Genomic DNA, 25,936 nt, shown 5'->3' with positions numbered 1-25,936 from the left:
GAAGGAGCCCTACAGGCCTTGGGGCTCTAGTCTCTCAGCCTTCCAGCAGGCCGCTCCCCCGCCAGCCCCTGGAGATCTCAGGCCCCCTGGGTGACAGGGTGGCTGGGCGATCCCCTCTTTAAGCTCCCTCTTCCCCTTCACTTTTGCCACAACTGGAAAGAATACCGGCCACAGAATCAGACAGATCTGGGCTCAAAACCTACCAGCTGTGAACCCTGGTGGTCTCTGGGTCTCGGTTTCTCTGTATCAAGCCTTCAGACCTTGTCGGATCCTGAGGAGGACCTGGCTCTAAATCAGCTCACCAGAATTCCACCACCATAGACTTTGAGAAAGTATTTCACACAACTCAATTTGGTTGAAGAATAAAGGTAAATTTAATCCTTGGATGAACTTTTTAAATAGCATGATCAAATTGTGCCCTCTTCCTTCTTTTTTTTAAAACTAAAATTATATTCAGCCAGTTCTTTTCCACGTAAGTTTCACAGTAACAATTTCCTTCATCTCAGTTTCTAGTCCATTTCGTATTGTTCAGAGGACAGCTCTGACCCTGTATGGCAGACACCTCTTCTTGCCTGTGACTATGCATTATTTTTGTAAGGTCTAATCTTCCCAGGTCAGATTTTGTGCTCTCAATGTTATCAAGCAAATGATTCTTCTGATGACTTTTAGTCACTCGCAAACGCCCCCATGTGCAGTTTGAGCTGCTGTTGGTTCTATTTTGTTGACAATTTCTATCAGTAAAAATTTGTTAGAAGGCAGACAAACAACTGTTTCTTAGCTAATCCACGACAAATTCGGGATTATGTTCCTCAGTTACTGTACTAAAGAAAAAAAATGTCTTCGGTATCAAAATGATACAGATTAAAACCAGTCTGCTTGGGCAGCGGGATGGAGCTCTGTTGCACGGTTGTTAGAATAAAAGTGAAACCACCTGTGCCCCAGCACATGGCCCACCAAGCTACCAGGTGACGGTGGCTTTCAAAATATACTGGGTTCCTTCACTCTGTGAGGGAGGCTGGGCTGTGGGGAGTGGGCGGGGACTCAAGCCTCTCAAAGATTCCGGGGTGGAATAGGTGAGCACTGGAGTGGGGGCTGCGGTGGGGGAAGACCCTCCTCAGGATGGGAACCGGTGGGTCCCAGTGTCTGGCAGTGACTTCCTGGACCCCACCCCACCCCGGGGCCATCAGGAAGGGAGAAGTCTGCCTCTGAGGGTGACTGGGTCTGTCGCTGCCTTGCTGCCTTGCTAGGGCCACATTAGAGGTGCCTTTGATTCTGCAGGATGGGAGCTGGACTAGAATTCTCCCAAGTGGCTAGATGGAAGGCAGGTATAGCTGAACAACACTGAACTCAGTCAAAAGACAATTCAAGTCCCAGCTGTGACCTCGGGCTGGCAGCTCACTCACGGCACGCTCGGCACCATGCTCGGGTCTGCAGCAGGCCTGGATCTGGCCCACGCCCCGACCAGGGGAGCCTGCAGGATCTCCATTTTATAAGTGAAAAAGCTGGTGTGCAGAGATCGCTCAGCTAACACGAGTATGGAGCTGGCCGAGCCAGCCTCGGTTCCAGCACCATCTGCCTCCCGAGCTCACGCTCATGCACTGCCTGCCGCGGGCCGAGAGGGATGAGGCCAGCTCACCCCGGCCTTCAACGTCCCTGTGAGCAGATCCTGCTCTTCCTCTCCAGATTTCTCTCCGACTGCTAGGGGAAGATTCTGACCAACCCTCAACACGCACAGCCCTCCAGCTCCTGGCCTTTCTTTCCTCGCCTCTTCCAGATTTCCTACTCTTCCAAGCTAAGTTCAAGTTGCATTCCTTCATTCTGGGAGCTTTCCCTGGTCTGCTGGCCATGTCAAGGTTGTTCCATCAGCTGTCCTTGGCCTGAGATGGCAGCACTTTAAGAGGCCAGATGGAAACCGATGGGGTCACTTTTGTAGTTCGGCTCGGGACACAACTCCCACGTGGCGTGTGGGCTAGGGACGAGGAATGTTTACAACGCACAGAGAACTGGCATGTCCAAAACACCCCCAGCAGGCTTGCCTGAGGATCACTGCTCTGGGTCCTTCATGCCCACTGAACTGACACAAGACGTGGCAATCCGACCAGGTGACAGTGGAAAAAAGGATGGGCCCTGGGGCCACACAGACCTGCCTTTGAATCTTGGCTCTGCTGCTTATAAGCTGTATGATTTTAGCAAATTTGTTAACTTCTCTGAGCTTCAGTTTCCAAGTGTAACACAGGATTAAAAGCGGAAGCTAACCTAACAAGGTCATCTGGCAGGTTAACACAACAGTAACAATAACAAGAGTTAGCAGTTACTGGGCGCATTCAGTACCAGACATGGTGCTCAATGCTTCCCACATGGCCCAGGAGGAAAGGTGCTAGCATTCTCCTCCACAGTCAGGAGAGGAAATTGAGGCCGGAGGGATTAGGTAACTTGCCCAAAGTCACAGGGCTATTAAATGGCAGAGTTTGGAGTCAGAGTCAGGTAGTCAAATCCCAGGGCCTGCCCTCCCAACTTCTCACGGCACCCCACCGCCCCCCCTCGTGAACTATGACCACACGTGGGCGCCTTGTACGATGCCTGGCGCAGTGGGCTGCAGCACCCGGCAGGGGGCACTGGCACTGCTCAGCTCAGTCCTGTGACAAGTGGGACACTGCCATTACTTTTCACAAATATTACTTTCCCAATAAGCAGGGACACACGTCTCACTCCCTGTAAGGACACTGTAGCCCAGAGAGGTTACAGTTCTCGTCCTAGGTCACCTGCGGTGTAGGATTCCCTTGGGTTTTACAGCCAGGATTCAAACCTGGCTCTGAGTGACGCCAAAGGTCATGCTCGCATCCAGGACCCTGTACCGGTTCCTGAAAAGGCTGCTTCAAAGGCTGCGGAGATGCCTTCTGACCTGATGGTGTGGGACAGGGCCAGGATCCCCAGCACGAAGAAATACATGGACAGCAAGAGGTTGATGTACTCCTGGGAGAATATCTGAGGCAGAAATACAAGAGAAACAGAGAGTCAGGGCTGCTGGTGGCTGTGAGGAAACCAGAGTCCCCATTCCCCCTCTTCTGGAGGTCGGCCGCAGCCCTCCGTAGCTGGGGTGCAGTGTCAGGAAGAATCTCCAACAGCACAGAGGCGTCCCAGTTTCTGTGGCTATGGGGGAAAAAGAGGGGACCACCAGATGCACCTCCCAGAGGAGTCAGTGGGTTTTCACTCAGCGGCTTGGTCCCTGGAGATGGGCAGTGCTGCGGTTCCGTCCAGAGCCCTGCATGGGGATCGTGGGGGAGGGGGCCTGGACTGCGGAGTCCCCAGACAGCTGTTTGGATCTAAGAATGCGCTCTGCACAGTGTCCTTCTCTGAGGCCCCGAGCACACTGCTGACAAGTCACCTGCACCCAGCCCCTCTCCACATGCTGCTCTTCCAGACAGCTCCTCCCAGTGGGAAGTTATGACAGCCAGCCCTGACAGCTGCTTCTTGGCCTCACGGTGTGCTGTTAGGTGAAACTGAGAAACTGAGAAACACTCTCTTATGGTGCTCCAGAACCAGCTGTCACCCGCTGTTAGTGCTAGGCTTTGGGAAGGCTCTGCCATAGTCACTGCATCGTCTTCTGACTTTGCTACATGAGGGCCTCTCACTGGGAGGCAATCAGGTGCTGCCGGCTGGGCCACAGGGACACCGGGTACTCCCAGGTAGGGCTGTTCTGGAGTCTGTTTAAATCTGCCCCACTGATCATGTTGCTCCTCTGCTTAAAGCCTCTCAGTCGCTTCCCTCTGCTCTCACAGCCCACGGCCTCCACCCTCGCCGGCCTCTCAGACCCGCACGGTAACCACCACGGGCCTCCTCAGCTGCAGCTCACACTGTGCTGTGCTCGCTCCACACGCTGCCTGCACGCTCTCCTCTCTTCATCCGGGCCAACCCCACTCACCGTTCTCCTGCTCTCGGCTCGTATTTACTGCCTACCACCTACTACATGCAGGGCACTGTGCTCACCGTGGGGGATTCAGCAAGGAATATGGCAGAAAAGTCCCTGCCTTCACGGAGTTCATGTGCCAGTGGGGGAAAAAGAAATCTGCAAAGAAATGAATATGCGATATACTGTCAGGTGGTGAGGGTGTCAAGAAGAAAAGCAAGCAGGGCAAGTAGAGAGAGAGAAGCGGGGAGAGCGGCTATTCGGATGGGTGGCCAGGGACAGACCCCCAACAGGACGACACTTCATTCAGGACAGAATCCTTAACAAAGGACGCAGCTGTGAGGGTATGTGGGGGCAGAGCATTTGAGGCAGGGGGAAGGGTGAGTGCAAGGGTCCTGAGGTGGGTACATGCTTTCGTGTGCAAGGAACAGTGGGGGCCCGAGTCTGGAGCTGAGAGAGCACGGGGAGGGCATCAGGAGACGAGGCTGGGAAGGGGAGGGAGACAGACTCTGCGGTGCTGTGGAAAGGCTTTAGATCCACCTGGGGGAGACAGGCTGCAAGGTAAACGTGGAAGCAGAGGCCAGTGGGGAGGGCACTGCATAATCCAGTGGAGGGCGGACGGCGCCCTGGGCCAGAGGGAGGGAAGTGACAAGCAGCGGTCAGACCCAGACCTGCAGGGAACTGGAGACGCCGGCTGTGCCGAGGGGCTGGCTGTGAGGGCTGGGAAGGGGCAGAAGGATGGCTCCCGGACTGTCTGGCTGAGCAGTGGGGTGGATGGAGGCACTGCTGTCTAATGGGGGGGGGGTCTGAGCAGGAGCAGGGGTTCACTCCAGGATGGTTCTTCTGTTCTTTTCTGGTGCTACAGATTTTGCCTTCACAGCACTTCCCAGGACTGTACCTTGCCATTCACCTGTGTGGTTATTTAATGCGGGTCTGTCTCCACCATTTAATAACTCCTTGAGGTAGGAATGTGTGGGCTGTCTTTCTCACTCTGGTGTCCCCAGGACCGGACCTGGTGTGTAGCAGGCTCTCAATAAATGTTTACGGGAAGAGTGAATGAATGGATGAGCAAATCAATTGCCAATAGAGAAAAAGACCCACAAACACAGGCTTGTGGACTGTTTTTTCCTCATGACGATGTGCGGCACCTCTCACGTAGTGCTTTGCAGTGTGCGCCCTTGAGAACTTTCTCTCTGGCCACCCCTTTGAGTGTCTGGTTGGCCTGCCTGTGTGCCCAAGTCTCGATTCTTTGTGTTGAAGCTGCAAGAAAGTTTAATTTTTCTGAGCTGCCTCAAAGCACTCAGTTTTAGAGGAGAAGGGATAAAGTAAACCTTAGGACTTTAGGAAATGTTACAAACTCTGGTGCTCCACTCAGGAGGACAGGAATGGCTGCAGGATAGCCACTGTCAGGCAGACCAACCGACCAGCCGTCGGTCTGGAGCTCAGGGGGAGTCTGGTGGCCGCGTCGTCCAGGCAGCTGCCTTTCAGCAACGCCGACGTGGCCGTTCTGAGGACACGGGGAGGAGGTGTGCTGTGTCCTCTGGCTCAAGGCAGGCTCGGCCTTACCTGCCAGGAGAGGACGGCAGGCTGAGTAACAGGCACCCAGTGCCTTCAATAAAAATGTGCATACCCTCTCTTGCCAGAAATTCCTTTCTGGGGAATCCAGCCTAAGGAAGGAATCCTAAATACTAAAAATGTTAGAAGATCTTGAGGCAAGGGCCTGGCTGTGTATTCCTGGCACTTAGCACAGCAAAGACTTGAGAAATATCTGCTAAAAGCCAAGTCAGACGCAATGGGCTAACTGCACGCACAACCACAGACAGACCTCAGAAGTACAGGGGAAGGAGGAAGGAAACAGGAGATGCACTGCCCAATTCCAGCTGCGGAAATTGGACCCTCAGTACACACAGATGTGCCGACACCGTGCATTTCATGAGGAGACACGTCTACGGACACCAATCCAACCACTGGGGCAGGTGCCTCTGGCACGGAGGGAAGGCGAGGGAAGATGGAGGCGGGCGGAGGGGACAGAAAACAGGGAGGGGCCTGGCCTGGGCGGATGATGGCGTGCTCATGAACTAAAGCATTTAATGAAGTCAACTCTTCCCCTGAAGTCCAGGAAAAAAAAACAACCCACCAACAAATATCTAATGTTACTTGATGCACTCTTATTCACTGACAAGAGTGAAAAATCAGAATGATTTTTTTCTGTGTAAAGTGAGGGGGATGGTGTAAGTCAACTGCGGCTTCTCTGCTTGGGGGCAGAGGCTGAAACCACGGAGAGGAGTGGTTCTGACCCAGCAATGAAGGCGCAACGGAACGGGGAACGGGCCTTTGCAGTTCCATGTCTGACTCCCGTGCAGACCGGTAAGAACAAACCGGTAATGATCTGGGGTGCTGCCCGGCGTGGGCGGGAACCCAGGGAAGCCAGCATACCCGTGGCTGTTAGAGGGGGTCAGCTGTGTGACCCCTCCGGAGGGACATGGCACTGCGCGTCCAAACCCCAGATGGAGATGCTAGCGGACACTGCGGGCACACTTGTAAAGGTGTGAGCGCCCGCACAGACTGAGTCCCCCTCGGGGCACGTCCGTAAAACAGAACTACAAGCGCCTGTGAAAAAGACTGGGGTAGATTTAACTGTCTTGATACAGAAATACCTCCGTGGTAAGAGTTGTATGTTTGAGACACGCATTTATTTCTAAATTTTGACATAAATGTAGCTCTCTACGTAAAAATTCACAAGAAACTATACCGAGGACAGGATTATGGCTCATTTGCACCTTTCCTTAGATTGAAAAAAATTTTTTAACCATGTACATGATATTTTTAAAATGTAAAATATAGGTTGTCCTTGAGGAATTTTAGTATGTCCTTTGAGTATTTTATTTGATCAGGAAAAATGTGCTTGTGACGTACTATCAAGAAAAAAAAGACACAACACTACTGTTAAAATGATTATTATAATTATGCTAAAAGTATGCTTATTAGAAGCCCAAAAGGACAAAGGCCAAAATGTGATAAGGGATTACCTTTGTGTATTTTTTCCCTCTCTTGATACTTCCCCCTCCTTTTCTTTAAGTTTTCTGTGTATATTACTTTTATAATTAAAAAATAAGACATGTTAGCCCTGGCTGGTATACCTCAGTGGATTGAGTGCAGGCTTGCAAACCAAAGAGTCACCGGTTCAATTCCCAGTCAGGGCACATGCCTGGGTCACAGGCCAGGTCCCCAATAGGGGGAGCTCAAGAAGCAACCACACATTGATGTTTCCCTCCCTCTCTTTCTCCCTCCTTTCCCTGCTCTCTAAAAACAAATAAAACCTTAAAAAAAAACAAAATAAAATGAAAAATAAGACATGTTATATTTAAAAAGGTTTAAGGAGAGTTTGCAGTAACATGAGAAAATGTTAATGAGATTATTAATGGGAAGTGGAAAAAAAGCAGCTACATGGCTAAACACACCACGTGGTCACGGCTAGGGCACAACCATGCACGGGGAGGAAGAGTGGAAGGACACACCTCCAAAGGGGGTCTGGAGCTGCCTCTGGTAGTGGGGTTTTTGATGACTGATGTTTTCCCCTTTTTACTTTTCTGTGTTTTCCAGGTTCTCAACACTAAGCCTGTGTGACTTTTATTGGGAATACAAACCTCAATGAATTAAAAAAAAAAAAGCAATTAGTATGGCAGAGGTATGTCTGAGACACGAGCTGCCCCCCACCCCAACACGAAGAGTACCACGAGACCAAACGGGCATCACGAAAACAAAACGTAAAGCTCCATGCCACAGAGAAGACCGGGGGTAGAGGCCTAGACACCAGCAGCGGTGGTCTCTGGGTACTGGGTCCAGGGATGAATTGTTATGATTTTTTCCCCTCTTTGTTTGCTATAAATGAACATGCGTGTTTCCTGTGATGGGAAAAATACAAGAAAAAGTTACTGAGACCCAATGACATGACAGGCGGCAAAGACTTACTTTGAAAAAGAGGTAGAGCCCCAAGAGTGTGCAGCTGGCGATGATGGGGAAGCGGGCAGCGTCCCGGCTGGTGATCGTCTCCGGCACGTCCGAGGCGTTCTGGAGGGGAGAAGAGACGTGCCTACTGAGCACAGGTTGATTCTGGCTTCCAAGGGCTGGACACCGGTGAGAATTTGACACCCCTATAGCCCCACCCACTCCGAGCCTCAGTTCAATTAGGTACCTCAGGCGGTCCCATGTTTTGGTAACTCAATGCAGTTCCCTCTGCCAAGGGTGCTGTCCAACCACCTGCCCTAAGGCAAGACGCTCGATCCTACTATTTTGCAACTGAGGATATTCAACCCAACAGGGAAAGTCCAGGGAGGACCTCAAGCACGCTCGTGGCATGGCTGGGGAGGGCGAGCTACGGCAGGGAGGGCTGTGACAGTCGGGGTGTGTAATAACCAAAAAACAAAACCAAACAAACCCTGGAAACTGGTAACAGCAGAGTTGTCTTAGAGCTCATGAGAACTCTCTCCAATTTTCTTACGGATTAGCTGTGAGGTACATATGATTCATCTTTTACATCCAGTAGGCAGTGACACTGAGGGGAAATGCACCAACGACGAACAAAACTGGCAGTGGCTGAACCCGCTCAGGAGAGGGACCAACAGCGAGAAGCAAGTCCTAACAACACTTAAAACTTGAGAAATTTGGGAAAACCGAATGTGGTAAGAGTGAATGCCACACCTGCATTTACAATGGTAGATGCTATGGTTGGCAAGAATGTGGTCTGGGCAAGGAGATGACAGAGGATATTTACATGAAGAAGAACTGAATGCAATAAAAATAACTTCAGTATTATAAACATGGAAAAAATTGGAAATGGACTAATAGTGCAACGTAGGAATTAAATATGGGAACTCTTTACAGAATTCACAGCAACAGACTTGGTAGTGAAAACCCACAGGTCGCAGTGCAACCCAAAGCGGGAAGCTTCCGGGACCGTGGCGTTCCCCTGCCCTCTGCTAGGCAAAGCCCGCCGTCCTGAAGGACCTGGCAAGCGTCACCACCACGAAGCTTTTCCAGATTCCCCTACTGGGATGAGCCTACTTCACAGCGGCGAATCTCACTGCATTTTATGTCTAATCCTATTGCGAACTATAGCTACTGAAAGCCCTCACAACATCAGGTTAGACTTTTGCTCAAGCCAAAGAGCATTCTCTCCACAAGAGCCACAGACTCATCACAGTGCTGGAGATTCCACCATCACGTCCATCTTGTGAATCAGCATCCCCAAGAGAAGGGATCATGTTCAGCTGCAGAGTCCATTAATATTTTGGCTCACAGCTGCCTCTTAAAAACCAACAGGACAGAACAAGCTAAGGGAGAAGCTGCCTGGGGAGGTCGACTTTGGCCCAGGGAGGCCCTCATGCACCCCAATGGAAGGGGAGGGAGACGGGGGCACAGCGCGGGAAGCCCATGAAATGGTCACTAGGAGACGGAGAGGTGGGGAACTGGGATGCCTGCATGGCGTCCGACTATACCAACTGGTCCAGCCTTTTGGGGAGGACACTGTGGCAGGTGTGTCAAGCTGTAACCCGCACATGCTCCAGATACAAAGAGATTCATAGAACAGGAAGTGCAAGTGGCTCTTAATCACAGGGAAGATGTTCATCCTCATTCTTAACAAGAAAGCTCAAGTTACAGTACATTGAGATTCCACTTCCCATCACCGGAACAGCAAAAACCCGCGTCTGACAAGGCGCGGAGCTGGCGAGGCGGTGGGGGCCCAGGTGCTGACCCACGCCACCACCAGCAGGGCACTCTGGTCTTGCTGTGGACAGCACGTTGGCTGTAGCTGTCAAAACCACAAACGCACATACCCTCTGACCAAGCAATTCCACTCCTGGGAATCTTTCCTGCAGACATAATTCATACTCGTGAAAATGATGCACATAAAGCACAGGCAAGGTATTCGCTGCTCTCTTAATGGCTTGCTGGGTGGCTGAGACAAGCCATTTACTCACCTGCCAGACGACAAGCTCTAGTTTTACTTACATCTGAAAGGGCCGAGGGGCTTAAACCAAACGAGATGCGGGATGTCGGAGAGCCGGCAAACTGTGCAGTGTTGTGACCTCGGAGGGGCTGTGATTATCAGGGAGGCAGGCCCCCTCCATCACAGCCCCACGCAGGCACTGCCGAGAGGCCCAGGCGCAGGGAGGAACTCCCCTCTGGAGCTTCCAGAGGCGGCTCCTTGTGAGTCAGTCTCGGGCAGCATTGTGGGGAGACTGCGAAGGGGTGGGCGGGCACCCCTGACACAGAGGACTGGCTGTCTCCCTTCCCTCTCCTCTCCCAGCCCTTGGTTTCTGCTTCTGGCAGGAGTGTGCTGGGCGCTTGGGCAGGTTCCACGCCCTGTATGTGCACCTCCACAAATTCTGCTCCCCATGTGGCAGCAGTGTGAGCGCCAAAACCAAACAAAAATGCAACCTCCCAAAAACTAGCAAAACTTTGCTAGTTTTTGCAAAAATGCAAAACTAGCTCCTGACCTGGAAGAGTTCACAGGCAGGCAGGCCAAGACCTGGAGAGCAAACAGAACATCACAATACGCTGTGACACATGACATAAGACACATCTGCTGCTGTGGTACACGGTACAGGTGCCAAATGGTGAGAGAGGGCTCTGATGTCAGAAAGCCCGGTCTGCCTCCCCAGCGGCAGGACCTGGGGGCGATTCTCTCTCTCTCTCTCGAGGCCTCAGCTTCCTCCGCTGCAGTGTGGGCTGTCAAGTCTATAATTTCTGCACTGGAAGCATTTAGTGCTGTGCCGCCTTGAACGCGTCATTCAAGCTGTATAAATGGGCTGTATTACTATGATTACATACACGGAGGTCACGAGAGAGCAAACAGGACATACCCCAGCATGGAAGTAGGGGAGTGTCCGAGGTGGTTGGGGCGGATGCCACCTCAGCAGACTCTGGAGGCCAAGTGCACAGCCGTGAAAGTACATGAGGGACTCCCGCTTCACCTGCCGACCAGTGTTAGGGCTCACTGCCGCATGTTCCTTTCAGTCCAGCCCAGTATCCTGGGCGGAGGAGGCTTAGTATTATTTGATGACAAACCACGGTTGAACAGATGCGTCAGCACACAAAGGAGCAGGTCCTCCTCCGTGGGCGACCGTTATAAATACTCCATACTGAGATGCTGAGTCAGAACGGGAGACCTGATGTCCGCCTGACAGTAACAGTAATGAGGATGACATTTACCGAGAGCTTCCTAGAGGCCAAGCACTGTTCCAGGTGTTTTACACGATTTCATCCTCACAAAAACCCTACGAAGCGGGTACTCTTAGTAGCTCCATTTTATGCACAAGAAAATGGAGGCTCAGAAAGGTACAGTGACTTGCTTTAAGGTCACACAGCAGGCAAGTGGCAGTGCCAGGATTCATACCAAGGCCGTCTCGTCCCAGAGCTCAATCTCTGGGCTATTACCCCCTGAGACCTTTCTGAGGGACAGACTCCTAACAACAGAACAGTTAATCTTCAGAGTTACAAAAATACTCAATGTTAGGATTCTCCCCTAATTCAATTTGGATTTTTTTTTTTAAACCAGATGCTCCAATGCTAATGCAATAGCTCTAACACATGGAACATAATTACAGAGTTGGCGGCGGCGGGGGGCGGGGAGCTGACACAAACAGCAGAAATAAATTCAGCTTCCAGTGACACTCTGGATGTTCCGTTACGAGGGCGGGAGCAAAAGCAGTGAGGGAAGACAGAGGCCAGGTTTCAAGCCACTGGTTCAGTGCGAGCTCGGGGAGCCCCGCTTCCAGGCCATGCCCCAGAAACGCTCTGGGTTTGTGGGCTATTCTCCGACTCTGTCGCTCCAGCTGGAAATCCCGGGTGTCCTCTCCTTACCACAATGTTCGGTCGTTCACCCTGCCGCAGTTCCGCTTCCCAAGCATTCCCTGTGCTGATCCGCTGATCCCACACCCCAGTCCTCTGCCCACCCCCGCCCCACCTCACCAGCCCTTTTTCTTTCTCCCTCCTGCCAGGAGCGCCTTCTGAAGCTTAGAACTGACTGTATCACATACCTGCTCAAAAACCTCTGGAGAATGAGCTACTAAGCAGCTACTACACGGGAATTGAGGTCACTGCTGGTAGGAGCGTAAACTGATATAACCCCTATAGTGGATAATTTGGTGGGGTTGAAACACTCACGTTGCCTTTCACCCACTAAATCAATTTCAAGGAATTTATCCTACGAATACACAGATAAGTGTGAAATAACTGTATGAGATTAATTTCAGCATGGCTGGCAACAGCAAAAGGCTGGCTCGACCTGAACGCCCAGCAGAGGACTCTAAGTTGGGGTTCTCCCGTGTGAGCGCGCCCGTCAGAACCACCAGGACCACGTGTGAAACACTGCCAGGCCCGCCTGAGTCTCTCAGATTTGCATTTCTCACAAGTTCCCACCGGATGCTGATGCCGCTGGCCCAGGAGCCACACTTTGGGGGCACAGGGGGAACACCGAACAGGTATCAGGAGACCACGACCACTCCATGAGTACCGACATATTTATCGCCAACACACATTTGATGAAAAAAGAAAGGTGCAAAAAAGAAGTGTATATGTAACAAAACATAACAGTTATGTATCACAAGTGGAGAAAAGCACAGTTATTTATTTGGAAAGGCCCAGAATCTCTTGGATGCTTATCCAAGAGACAGACAACGCGGTCTGCCTCTGCCGAGGGACTGGGCAGCCGGGGTGGGAGGGACACTCCCTGCGCACCCCTCTGTTCTTCCAGCATCCCACACCGTGGGCACGCACTACCCGCCCCCCGGCCACAAAACAGTGAGGTAGACCCACAGGTGCAGACAGAGGGAAACAACCAAGACTGCTGAAGGGAAAAAAACCGAATTGCAGAGCAGTCTGCCCTATGAAGTCTCGTTTTTATAAAAACAAATTTACATACGATCACACACACAAGCACATACATATATTTGTATAAACACAGAAAAAGTTCTGGGAGCTTACACACCAAACAGCTAACCGGGCTACTGCCGAGGAGCGGTACTGAGGAGGGTTTTCCTTTACACCGCTGCACTGCCTGGTATTTCCCACGGGCAGGCACGCCGTCATTCTGTAACCACGACGACGAACTGCCGTGCTGCCTTCAGGATTCAGCACCCCAGAAAGCCCTGAGCATCTTCCTGTCGCCGCACCCAAGCCCCCGTCCCGGGCTCACATCACACTGCTCCCAGTCTCCCTGAACACACCTTATGGTCCCAGAACAGCCCCCGCTTCCTGGTCCACCTGCTGAACCCTTCCCCATCCATACCAACACAACTGCTGCCAACTCCAGGAGGCACACCAGCATTCAGTCTGGGGGGCCAGTCACACACCTGTTCCTCCCTGGCGGCTGAACTCTGCAAGGGCAGGACTCGGCCGGCCTTCTTTGTCCCGGCACCCTGGGGCTCAGCCCAGCAGCTCAGCAGCCCAGTCCCGTTGGCTGAGGGGCTCCTCTGAGTTCCACGCCAAGGGCCTTTGGAGCAACTCGCTGAGCTACTGCTGCGCCTGCGATCTGCTCCTTTCTGGGAACACGAGTCTGACGGGGTCGGACACCCTCTAAGATTCCTCCTCCCATGCTACTTCTTCTTAAGATACTCCCGAATACTCCACTTCCTTCTCCCCAAGATTTCACAATTCTTCCTGCCCATTATGGACAAGTTGGCCCCTGTGAGAATTCTGTCCTCACATGCCCTTTCAACAGGCTTTTGGGTTTAACACTGGCGGGAAATCCAAACTCTCAGGCCCCTGTGCTGACTTTTCCTTCTCCTTGCCAACTGACCAGGGAAGCACGGCTCAGGGCAGAAAAAGGAAGTCATCTGGCCTGTCCTCTCCCTAGGCTGCTATGTCACCTGTGTATCAAGAAGAGCACCCCAGACTAGGACTAGTGACACCTGGTTCTGTCCCTAACTGGCAGAGTGATCCTGAGAAGTCATTTTTTTGACCCTCAGTTTCTTTCTCTCTACAATGGAAACAATAAAGTTGGCTCTGCTTGTCACACTTGGTTGCTGGGAGAATCGAAGAGGGTGAAGGCTTTGTAAGTGTTATGCTCTCCTAGTGGTGGGAGGCTACTAAGGATCAGGCCTTTTGCAATTTCCTGCAGTCTTCCAACCCCTGCAGACCTGAAGGAGACGCTGGGGGTGGGGCGGGGGAGGTGGGGAGGTATTTAGAGGAGACAGTGGATCTAAAGCTCTCTTCTGCCCAGACCCTCTACTCCAGCAACATCATCTTCTGCACTGCCTCACACCTCTGTTCCCCTGGTTTCCTCATTCCTGCAACATCTTCCACATCCAGGCTCAAGCCCTGCTCCAGCACAAAACCGCCCTGCCCTGCCCTAGGCGTGCTCAGTCTTTCTCTCTAAACCCTGAGCCCCGCCTGTATTACAATCACAGATCTGGTCATCCCTCCGTCATCCAGACACCTAACCTCCCTGGTGACAGAGCTCTGACCCACTCATCTCTGTAGCATCCCCACAGTGGAGACGATAGTGGAGGTTCAGGAAACTTTGCTGCCTGGAAGGTGTTTTCTGAAGAGATTAGTGATCCACATTCAGAAGGTGCCAAGAATCACTCAGTTTGGGGAGCCCTTCAGAGAAACTGCCCGGCTTGCACATGCTGCCCCTCACTTCCTCTGTTCCGGTCTGTTTCAGAATTTCCCCCTGCGCCAAGTGCCTGCCCAAAAGGTATGGTAGGGAGGCTGAAGGCCACTTGAGTTCTGCTTATAAGAGGCAGAAAGGAACGGTAAATGGGGCCACCTAAGCCCTTCCTGACTACTCCTCCACACCTGACCACAGAGAGAGCCAGCTGTTCAGTTCTCTGATTTTGGGGAAGGAAGGTGGCAGGCCTCAGCCACTGCTCAAGTTGGCTAATGTTTTGAGAACTAGGGTTTGAGCAGTTTCAAAAGTAGCAGCTGCTTCGTGGGCCAGCCTCTTTGGGTGGCACAGCTTCCGTTTGGGTTCAACTTCAGGTTTGGGTGGGGAGGCGTCACAGGGAGCTGCAGATCAGGAGGTTGTGGAGGAGGGGATTGGGTGCCACCAAGTGAGAAGCCATTGGCTTCTTCTATAGGGAAGAAGGACAGGGGCTTAATATAGGGAAGAAGGATGGGGGGAGGAAGTGGAGAGGTGGGAGCTGCTAGAGTTCTCTTTGGCATCCAACGGGACAGATGTTGAGGAAGGCCAGGGATGGGGCCTGGCCCAGTCTCACCTGAGAGGCCAAAACAGCTGTTAGTGGCTGGAAGGCCCAATTTGGGGGAGACTGCCTTGGGGGTACAGGAAGAAAGGCGACTTTGAGGTAGGTTCACAGCCTGTGGTGGGAACAGGGTGAGGGATTAGAACAGGGTCTGGACTGAAGAGAAGAACAGGCAGGACAAAGTTGGCTGACTGTCAGGTAGAGAAAACCAGCCAAAGAAGGGGTCTATGCCCAGTTGAAAAGGGAGGCAGGCACCAAGGTGCCAGGTACTGAGGGGCTAGCTGACTGAATCTGGCTCCAGACAGTGAGGTGAAAAGCTGGAGGCTATATTCCTGGGCTATTTTTTTTTTTTAATGCAGGGGGAAGGGCCTGACCTGGGGATTCTGGGAGAACACACTACAGGCCACAGAGTCCAGCTAGACAGGTGTCAGGGTCTAGGGACAGCCTGGATGCCAGAATCTGCCCTGGGATGGGGTGAGACAGGGTCTCTAATGGAGGAATGACACGAGACTGTACCACTCAGGAGTTCTAAGGACCAGTATCCCATCCGGTACAGACTGGAGTTAAACCACAGTCTAGGATGGGGTGACTGTCTCAGACGAGATGCACAGCGAGAGCTGAGGGTGGGGCTGGTCTAGCTGGGTCCAGCTGGCTCAGAACAATTAGTGCGGGAATCACAGTGTAAGGGTCAGCTGACAGTGTTCCCAGTAGGATGTAGAGAGGGAGGGATGTGTCAGGGTCTGAGAGGGGGTAGTGACCGGGCCCTATTCGAGGAAGATGTCAGTGGCTGGTTCGCCAGTCGATGCCCCGATCCTGGGCCAGCCGCCGGATGTGAGCCTGAGGTGGGGAAGCGGTGGTGATCAAGGCTGGGAAGGGTGCGCGCAGAGAAAGGAGGTGTCGGTTCCTTCTAGGGCAGGCGTGCGGAGGCGAGTCCGTGCCAGCCGTTTCCTAGGAGGGAGGTGGAAAGCACCCGGTTTTGCCGCTGACCCTACCTTGCCGCGGGCGCAGCGCACCGAGCGCAGGGCTCCGAAGAAGATGGGCAGCAGCGCCATGAGCAGGAGGCTGCCATAGGCCAGCGCGATGCCCTCCGGCGTGGAAGGCGGCCGCGTCGTGTTGCTGGCTGGGCTGCCAGCCTCGGCGCTGCCGTTATGCGGGTCGCTGAGGGCCGAGTCCATCACCACGCTGCGCTCAGAGTCCCAACTCCAGTTCCGGCCACTGCAACAGAGTCGCAGGAGGAAAGACAGCAGCAGCGGGGAAAGCCACGTTCCCCTAAAGAAACAGGAAGTGACGTGCCTCCCTCGCCGGCCCGAGCCGCGCACGCGTGCGCGTTCACGCCTCCCCGCCCGCACGCCCTCTAGCGGTGGCGGAGGCCCCTCTCCCCGCGGTCGGTTGCTAAGCAACCTGCTGGAAAAGGACGGGAGAGAAACGCCACCACTGTAGTTGACATCCATCCGGAGGGAGGCCGAGGGTCCTATTCTCAGTCGCTTCCTCCATCCTAGGCTGTCCCACAGATCGTTATACTCATGACTAAGAATTTGTTTACTCATGCATACATTCATCCAATATTCCATCGTTCCTTCACTCCTTAAGTGTTTGAGTATCCCATTATATGCCCGGCACTGTCCTAGGTTCTGAGGACAGAGAAGAGGAGCAATGCAGGCATAAGTCCGCTGGAGCCCTCATTAGTGTGGTGGAATGGGGAGTGTTGGGAAGACAATAAATAAAATGAACAAAAATAAAATATAAAGTCTATAGGGTGCTAGTGTGTAGTTTTATGTTACATAGCATAAGCTGATGGAGATAAGTAATTTAGAGAGACCTCTCTGGGAACCTAGTGCACCCCAGGGAAGCCAGGGTGGTTCCAGCCAGTTCCACAGGATGAAGATCAGGTGGCTGGCTCTGCAGATGAGCAGCCCTGTGGGGCTCCCAGTGTATGCATGCCCAGGGGTGAGCAGAGGGTGTGGGTAGGAGTGACCTGGACTTGGGTGCAGACCCATGCTGTCTGGAGCTCCTGGTTATATTACTGCTGCCCTAGTTAAGAGCTGGAGATAGTGTGTGTCAGACAAACTAGGGAAAGTTGCACCTGGAAGGCACTTTGCACTGAGAACCTTTGAGCCAAGCAGTGGAGAAGAAAGCATGCTTTCCAGGAACCAGAAAGTGAGCCAATCTGGAACCAGGAAGGAAAGGTCCATTCTCTTCCTGTGTCCCTCTAGTGGACCTTACTGAAAAGGCTTAACACATGTCAGCTGGCAAGGAGAAATATTTACAAGGCTCAGCTCCATTAACACAGAGCTGGCAAAAAGTGGATTTAGATCTGAGAGGCAATAAAATGGCAAAGATGGTGTAAGATCACATGGCTTGGTCCGAGCTTAGTAGGTGGTGAGGTGGGACTGGAGCATGGGATTCATGGTAAGGGGAGACAAAAGCAAGAGGTCAGACTGTAAACGTTTGAATAATAGAGGTGTTTGCTTAGTATACTCCAGGTACTGTACTAATAACTTTATGTGTGTTTTCTATGAGCCCATAATACTTATAAGGGATGACTGGTCCAATTTTACAGATGAGGAAACTAAGCCTCACAGAGGTAAATTAGCCAGTCCAGGTCATACAGTCAGCAGTGGGAGAGTGGAGACTCGAACTCAGGTCTTTAAGACTCCAAGACTGCTCTTTCCAACACTCCAGCTACATAGAAGGCTAAGGAGTTTGGACCAGGGTACGTTAGTTCTGGGCAGATGGTGTACACTTTCAGGCTCTGTTTCCCAATAAGCCGGACATGACCTGAGTGAGTGTGTGAAGGCAGTGTGCCTGATGAATTCATCCATCAATAATTCAGGCCGTTGGAGTTGCCCAGCAACCAGCCCTGGTGGCTCTGAGCCTCCTCATCTAAGAGCAAACAGTTGGAAATCAGAGACTCCCCTGCTTCACGCTAGGCTGAGCACTTGATTTAGCTTGGCCTGGGGCTGATCCAGCCATCTCTCTTTAATACTCCGGAGTGGGAGATTGTGCGTCTGACCCAGAGAATGAAGGAGTTGGCCCAAGTTCAGAAAGCTCTTGTCAGGGGTTGGATTTCTGGCTTAGGGTCTACATGTCCTGATATTCTCCAGAGATAAGGATAGGGCAGTCTGAGGGTGGGCACCTGAGGCTTTACCTGACAAAGTCTCCTGTGTGAGGCAACTTTTCCAGGGAGATCTGAACTGAGGTCAGGAATGGAGGTTGTTTAGAGCCTGGGGTAGTTAAGTTACTAAATATTTGTTCTAAAGAAATATGCAGCCCTGGCTGCTCTGGTTCAGTGGATTGAGTGCCAGCCTGCAAACTGAAAGGTCACTGATTCGGTTCCTAGTCAGGGCACATGCCTGGGTTGTGGGCCAGGTCCCCAGTTTGGGGCGTGTGAGAGGCAACTGATTGATGTTTCTCTCTCACATTGATGTCTCTCTCTCTCTCTTTCTGCCTCCTTTCCCCTTCCTCTCTTTCTAAAAATAAATAAATATATAAATACAAATTTTAAAGAAACATGCAGTTCTTTCCCACATCTTTTCACTTAATATTGTATTCAGTCACTGTGAGTAGATTTCCAATTTTTTCTCTTGTGTTCACACACATGTACACACACGCTTGGCACACACCATTGCATCCTTAAATAGTTCTTTAAAATTTTTTTAAAAACAATTTTAACTATTTTCAGAGAAAGGGGAAGGGAGGGAGAAAGAGAGGGAGAGAAACATTGATGTGCAAGAGATACATTGATAGGTTGCCTCTCACATGCCCCCAACTGAGGACCTGGACAGCAACCCAGGCATGTGCCCTGACTGGGAATTAAACCAGCAATCTTTTGGTTCACAGGCTGGCATACAATCCACTGATCCACACCAGCCAGGGCTACATGTTTAAATGGTTCTGAAAATAAGAAGCAAAGATCATCAGTGAGGGAAAAGTTGTTAAGGAACAGGATATTTACACAGTCTTAAAGTGTTGCCCCAATTTAAGATTACTTATTAGGTATAAAAGGAAGGCGTTTCTTTTATAATGGAGTGATCTGGTGGGCACTCCCTTCACGGAATGATCAAACAGCCTCAGCAGATGGGATGGAACAAAATGGCAAGATGAATGCAGTGTGAAGGACACGTTACCTGGGTGATCTTGCCAAACGTGTTTAACCTGCCTCTACTCATGAGGAAAGGTCAGAAAAATCAGCATTGCAGTATTTTCTACATGACAGCTGGCCTGATTCATAACAAATGTCAGTGCCATGAAAGAAAAGGAAACTCCATGAAATTTTTGTGGATGAAAGGAGATTGAAGAGAGGTGAAAACCAAATGTAATGTATCATCCTTGATTGGATCCTGGATCACAGCATTTTTATAAAGAAACTGCTCAGGCAGGCAGGAAAGTTAGAATACAGATTGTTTGGATGTGACGATGGTACGGTGGTTCTGCAGGCCCTTTTTAATCCAGGCGTGGTCCCCGGACCCAGCAGCGTCAGCATCACCTGGGATCCCATAATAAATGCATAATTTCAGGCCCCCCCCACCCACCAGATATCCAGGTGATCCACATGCACGTTTAGTTGAGAAATGCCAGTGTAGAACTCCCTTATTCGCAGAAGGTGTATTCTGCCTCAGGAGCCCAGGTGGCCCTGGGTTTTTGGCTCTTGTGAGAGAATGGGCTTGAAAGTGGTAAAACTCTATATAAATATTTGCTGTCCTTTTCTCTGTTGAGGCCACAGGACCTTTAAATATACATGGTCAATAAATATATATAGATGAATGAATGCATTGTTTCCTCCACTTAACCTTTTTCTCACCCCACAACCCTGGTGAACCCCGACTCATCCCTCGGAACCTGAGTCAGATGTTATCTCCTCAGGGAACCTCAGGGAACACCTGCATTTCTGGCAGGGTGGGGCCCCCACTAAGTGCCGTGGTGGTTTTACGAACGTAGAAGAAACCGGTAGAAACACTGGACCCCCATACCTCCTTGCATCAGGGCTGGAATCCTGGTTTGGGGAAATGTTTTTGGAGGCCAAAACAGCTGAGGTGCACTGTGTCTTTGGCTCCACAACCCTAGAGAAATTCTCAAACAGGTCCACGAGGGGACATATCCAAGGATTTCCCTAACAGTTCTTTTTTGGCCGTTGTTTGTTAGGGGCGAGTTAGAGCAAACCCAGGTGCGTGTCCCTGGGGAACAGGTTGACAGAACGTGCTGGATGTGCACTAAGGGACATTAGGTAGCAACAGGAAGCGCAAGCCAAGTGCACGCTCAGCTGCGCACATCCTGGTCAGGCAGGATGACCATAGCTTCTGCCCTTTATCCTGGCTTAATTATTAATAGAACCCCTTGCACTCTTAAATGAGGACCAATTTGGATGATAATGTACCATCACCATCGCAGGTCAGGTTCCCCAGAAACAGAGCCTGAGGTGGGGATTCTTGTTTCGGTGATTTTGGGAGAAAGTGTACTTAAGAGCATTACTGGGGATAAACGAGTTAGGAGACTCCCCTCCTCGGTTCCTGTCTCGCTCTCGACAGATGAATTCAGGCGAGAGACCACATGCATAGTGGACATGAGATACTAAGTTTATTTATGAAATATACTTGAGCACGAAGCTGCAAGCGGGCACCCAGCTAGTCTGAATGCCCCCCTTCCTGGGGTTTTAGGGGGTTTATGCTTGTAGCCAGCTTCTAGGATCCCCCTCGTCCTCCCTTCTCTGGACCTTGGGATTAACAGTCTCAAAGGCTTTCTTTCCCAGACAGTAGAAATGATACACCCAGAATTTCAAAGGCTCCCCTCCTCCTGCACTATCATGATTTTTCTTGTGATTTTCAGAAATCTTACCCGGCAATCTTCTCTGACTGGGCTCAGGACTGCTGAAGTAATGGGTGAGAAATGTCTCTCTCCCCTTCTTGCCCGTTTGAGGGAAGGAAAGGCTAAGGAACTAAAAGGCTAAGTGAGGAGGGGGTCTCAGCCAGAGACTTACTTCAGCCTGACCCCAGGGGGAGCTCTGGGGCACACACTGCAGCATGCAGTCGTTCCCACCTTGGGGCTAGCCCTCTCCTACTCCTGGACCTGCCAGGCCATGGTCTAGGGGAGGCGGGGTGGCGTTGCGTTCCTGGCTAATTGACTTCTGTTTGACCAAGAGCAATTCTCGGGAGAACGGAGAACGTGGCAGCTGTGAATGGCTTTCAGCCACCACTCACAAGGCGGGGCAGGGTGCTCAGGCCACTATGTCTGGTAAAGGGCATCTGGGTGAGACACTAACTTCATCACTTATGATCCCCCAAACCCTCATCAACATCTATAAATCTTTAAAACACATAGCTGAGCATTAAGAAAAATGTGCTATATGATCTACATAAATTAACAGTACATATCACATGGCAACATCGCAAGGCTAACAAGAATATTTACATATTAAAGAATACATATCAAGTACATTAGAATGGTTGCCTACAGAGCGGTGATTTTCAACCTTTTTCACCTCATGGCACACACAAACTAATTACTAAAATTCTGCAGCATGCCAAAAATATATTTTTTGCTGATCTGACAAAAAGTAGATATAACTTTCGTTCACTTACATCAGATGGCTATTGTTTTGTTGGATGTTGTCATTTTTTTAATTTGACCATCCAAGAGAAAAAGAAGTCAGTGCCCCTGACTAAATAGTCAGGTTGTTGCATGTTTTAAAATTTTTGTGGCAAGTGGGTTTAACATTGCTGCTGTAGGATGGTGATGAGCATAGGAACTGCTAATTAAAACCAAAAAATATGCAGAAAACAGCGATGACAGTCTACCAAGTAGGAATGAGAATCATGGACGCATCTCTCCGCTCCTGATGTTCAAAAAAGTAAATAAAAGATCTTTGAAGACTTGAAAACAAAGCTGTCATTTCAGAGTTCCTTTTGTTCTTTGCTGGTTGGGGACAGGCTGGATTGGCAAAAGTGGGAATGTATCAGCTGTTGAACTCCAAGGAAGAGGTGAACGACCAAATGCCTGCAAAGGACAGGCAGGGACAGGGACAGAGCTGGGCCTCAGTTACCCCGCAAAGCCATGGCGTCCATGCTGTCAGGGTCCTCTCTCTACACGTCCTCTCTCTACATGTTCTCTGCACACCATCTGTACTCCCCTTCCCAGAAAACCTGTGTGCTACCAATGGCAGGCTTCGTGATCTGAATTCACAAGTTATGATTTGCCTCGGTGTAACGGAGGACAGGCCCCCACTGGGGGAGGGGTTTCAGTTGCGCGTGTGGAACTGGAGGCTGCGCCCAGGGCTGAACGCCGAGGCCAGAAAAGAGGCAACGGCAAATATGGCTGGCACTGGCCCTCATTGGTTGGAAGGTTGGACCCTCCCACTGGCTCTCCGCATGCAAGGGATTCTGGGAGAGGATTTTTGAATTGGAGTTCTCTGGGGAAGGAAAACTTCAGGTGGTTCTTTCCCCTCCCCCCAGCAGGGGGCGTGTCATCGGTTGCCGGCAGGCCGCCAACAGTGGCCAGGGCAGGCCCGTCACAGACTCTAAAGCTGCCTGAAGCTGGACAGTGACTGGAGATCAGCTAAGCCGCCCATGATTATGACAGTTCTGGGTGGGAAAAGAGGTTCCTGGTGCAACCTGAACTAAGCTGGCAGAGGGCAACAGGAGATGTTTCTATGGGTGATAATGGTCAGCCCTGTGAACAGATTTTTTGTTCCTGTGTTATTTTCGGTTCCTGAACCTATGTAGTAGTTGTAATGACAAACATTTAAATAGCTACTTTTGTTGTCATCCTCTGAGTTTTTTCCTTATTTCTGTTACTCAGATATTTGAGGCAGAAACTTGTCATTAAATAAAAGATTCCTTTTTTTTTCCCCCACCACACTCCATCTTTGGAGATTTGCCTGGTAGGTGGCGAGTGTCAGGACGCCCTCCCCACCCCCACTGCTTGGGTTTGGTCCCATCAGAAACCCTGAGGCTCCTGTGTTCATGAGCCTCCTGGGCTCAGTGTGGTCAGGGTGGCCAGCTCTACTGTCTCAAGGCCTCTGGGTGGGTGAGGTTTTGGTTACACAGTCTGAGTCTGGGGTCAGTGAGGTTTTTCGGAATCTCGGGCCAGTCCATTGGATGTTGAAATGATGGAACGTTTGAGTTGTAGAATGTCAGCACCACAATGTACTCAAGGGTGAAAAACATTACTATTTGTCATTGGTATTTTTTTCTAGGGAGGGAACCATATATATATACACACACACACCATATATATGTGTATATATACATACCATGTGTGTGTGTGTGTGTGTGTGTGTGTGTGGAAGGTATGTTAACAATCTGCCTGAAGGGAATGTGATACCTTAAGAACTTTGGATGGCAGGTGCCAAAGAAGGAACAGAAACAGCCAATCTGCTTTGCATTAGAAACGAACTGGAATTTGCGGGAGGGGGGAATGAGAGAGACAAAATGAGGGAGGATAGAGGAAGGAGACGAGCCAGTGAGAAGGCGTGGGGCTGGGACACCACAGGGAGAAGGGTGAGGAGGCCAAGTGCCTTGTTCGTGAGGCTCTGCTAGGAGCTCCTCTGCTCTCCCGCATCTCGTAGTTCCCCGAGCTTGCAGAGTGCCCTGGGTGGGTGGGGCTGGGCGTGTGTTTGGTCCAACACTGGTTGGTGTGAGGGGTTATAAACTGAGGAGTGAGGATTGTGGAATCAGAGAATTCCATGAGCATTCTGGCTGCTGAGTAGGACACGGATTGGCCAAGACAAGAGTAAAAATGACTAACTAGAGCAATAGAGATGGTGGTGGCTTCTGCTAAAGTGGGCCTGGTGCAAGTGGGGAGAAGTGGATGGGATTAATACCTATTCAGGAAATTTCTGATTTAGGATTTTGTTTAGAAAACAGTCCGCAGGACTCCCCGATGGGGAGTCAGAGAAGAGGAGGAGCTGAGTCCCAGGTTTCTGAATTGAGCTGCTGGATGATGGAGTTGCCATTAACTCAGATGGGGAAGGGAGAAGGGAGCCAGGCACCCTTCTCTCTTTCAATCTGGAATTGTGTTCTTCCAGAGGCCGCTGTTCCCCTTGCTCTGGGAGGAGGGCCCTCTTCTGCCAGCAGAGGGCAGCCTAGGCCAGTCAACTCGCAGACCTGGTGGTAAGTCTAAGATGGGTTTAGGGACACTGGCAATGAGAAGGCTGCTGCAGGCAGACTTATGACAAAGCCTTATGGAAAAGCTCTGGGGCTTAAATCCTGCCTTTGACTGAGATGCCGACCAAGACACAGAAATGTGGGGCTGTCTATGTCCAAGGCTGTTGGCCAATCCAGGCCACAGCCTCTGTCCTGGGCTATTTCAACAGCTTCCTAATTCAGCTCCTGAAGTCACCTCCACCTCACACCTCTTTGCTTGAAATCCTTCCATGGCTCCCCATTGCCGTCAAGATCATTCTGTGATCTTCGAGGCCCTGTATGTTCTGCACCTGCCTAGATATCCAGCTCAGCCGTGACTGCTCACCTCTTTTACACCAAGCTCTTTTTTGCCTCAGGCCTTTTGCACAGGCTGTTCCTCCCTGACGGGTCTTCTCTCTCCCTGTTTGTTTGTTTGTTGTTGTTGATAAGTTAGCTCCTTCTCATCTTGGGCCTCAGCTTAAATGTCACCTTCCCTAACCACTTTTTCTATTCTTTTTCTCAGTTACTTTAAAAAAAACCCTCATAGCACATAGCACTTCTTTGTGTAATGTGCTGTATACCAAGATAATTTGATGTATCATTTGTGCTCTTTCTCTCTATTTTCTCTTTCCCTTTCTGTAACTGTTGCCTAGGGGAGGTTTGGTCATAGGATTCAAAGCAAAGGCTGCCTCCATTTCCTTTCTGGCTTCCATTTTCAGTAAGTCCCAATAGAGCAGATATTGCAGACTGCCAGTTTCATGGGCCCAATCCTGCTCACAGATGTGGTTTTACAACTGTTTTCACTCAGTTGCTATAGGAAGGGAAAAAAGCAATTTCGAAATACAGCGTTGGCTATTGGTGTTCTCCTGAATTTTTAGAGAACCTGGCAATCTCAGCACCACATTTTTACATGATGAGTGCTGATATGTATTGAGTACCTACTAATGTCAAGCACTGCTCAGAGTACTTTCTTATATGAGTCATACGGGTAGACACAAGTAGTATTCCTTTTCGTGGTTAAGGAAACAGGCACAGAGTGGTTAAGTGACTTGCCCAAGAACTCACAGGCAGTAAGAGCAGCACCAGAATTTGAACCCAGGCAGGATAGGTCTACAGTGTGGGCTTCTAACCATTAGGTAATACTGTCTGATGGCATTTTGGTGAGCTGGGCTGTGTTGTCCCCTTCAGGTGGGTCATGAGCTCCAAGAAAGGAGCTTTTGGGGATTTAGAAGGGAAGGAATGTTGGAAGAATCTGCGGTTGGGGGCATCCTCCTGTCCCTTTCTTGGCAGTGCCTCAAGGGGTGGTCCAACTCTGTGGGGATGGGTGGATGGATGGTGTACTTAGGGAGGCTGGACCCGGGCTCAGTATCCTAACTTCCAGCAAGAGTCCCAAGCCCCTCTCTTGGCTTGGAAATGGGGGCTACTGGGGCTGTTGAGGGCTTGGGCACTGTGGTTCCAGGCCTCCCACAGTCCAGTGCCAGGGAGAGCCCCTGGTTCCCTCCTTATCCCCTGATGGGGAGTAGCTTCCTGTGAGGATGGAGATTGAGTTTCCCTCCCGTCCAGAAGGATGGAGGATAGGAGCAGAATTTAATTAGTTTTTTGAGAATGTTTTTTGTACACTTGAGTTGGGGGGGGCTAAGATTTACACTAGATACAACACATTTGTAATTATTTTTATTATTTCTGTTCTTTTAATTGTCTTTTTG

General features: G+C 50.8%; 1 protein-coding gene across 3 annotated transcripts in view; it reads right to left on the bottom strand.

Annotated features, from left to right (window-relative positions):
• HM13 (histocompatibility minor 13) overlaps positions 1 to 16,432 on the bottom strand; it is a 37,802-nt gene extending 21,370 nt beyond the window's left edge. For 2 of the 3 annotated variants that reach the window (XR_003685374.2, XM_028524503.2), the window contains exons 1-3: positions 16,107 to 16,408; positions 7,880 to 7,978; positions 2,903 to 2,985 (exon numbers count right to left, since the gene is read on the bottom strand). Coding sequence is in view for 2 of the 3 variants with exons in the window: in XM_028524503.2 (XP_028380304.1) it covers positions 2,903 to 2,985; positions 7,880 to 7,978; positions 16,107 to 16,289 (365 nt within the window). In the remaining variant the exon portion in view is untranslated. Of the gene's footprint in view, positions 1 to 2,902; positions 2,986 to 7,879; positions 7,979 to 16,106 lie in introns of all 3 variants that reach the window. The other variant, XM_028524504.2, reaches the window with a different exon arrangement.
• Positions 16,433 to 25,936: the final 9,504 nt, after the last annotated feature.

The sequence above is a fragment of the Phyllostomus discolor genome, chromosome 9 (genome assembly GCF_004126475.2).
Source record: "Phyllostomus discolor isolate MPI-MPIP mPhyDis1 chromosome 9, mPhyDis1.pri.v3, whole genome shotgun sequence".
Taxonomy (NCBI): Eukaryota; Metazoa; Chordata; class Mammalia; order Chiroptera; family Phyllostomidae; genus Phyllostomus; species Phyllostomus discolor.
Note: the sequence above shows the minus strand (reverse complement) of the source record. Positions and strands in the feature narration are given on the sequence as shown.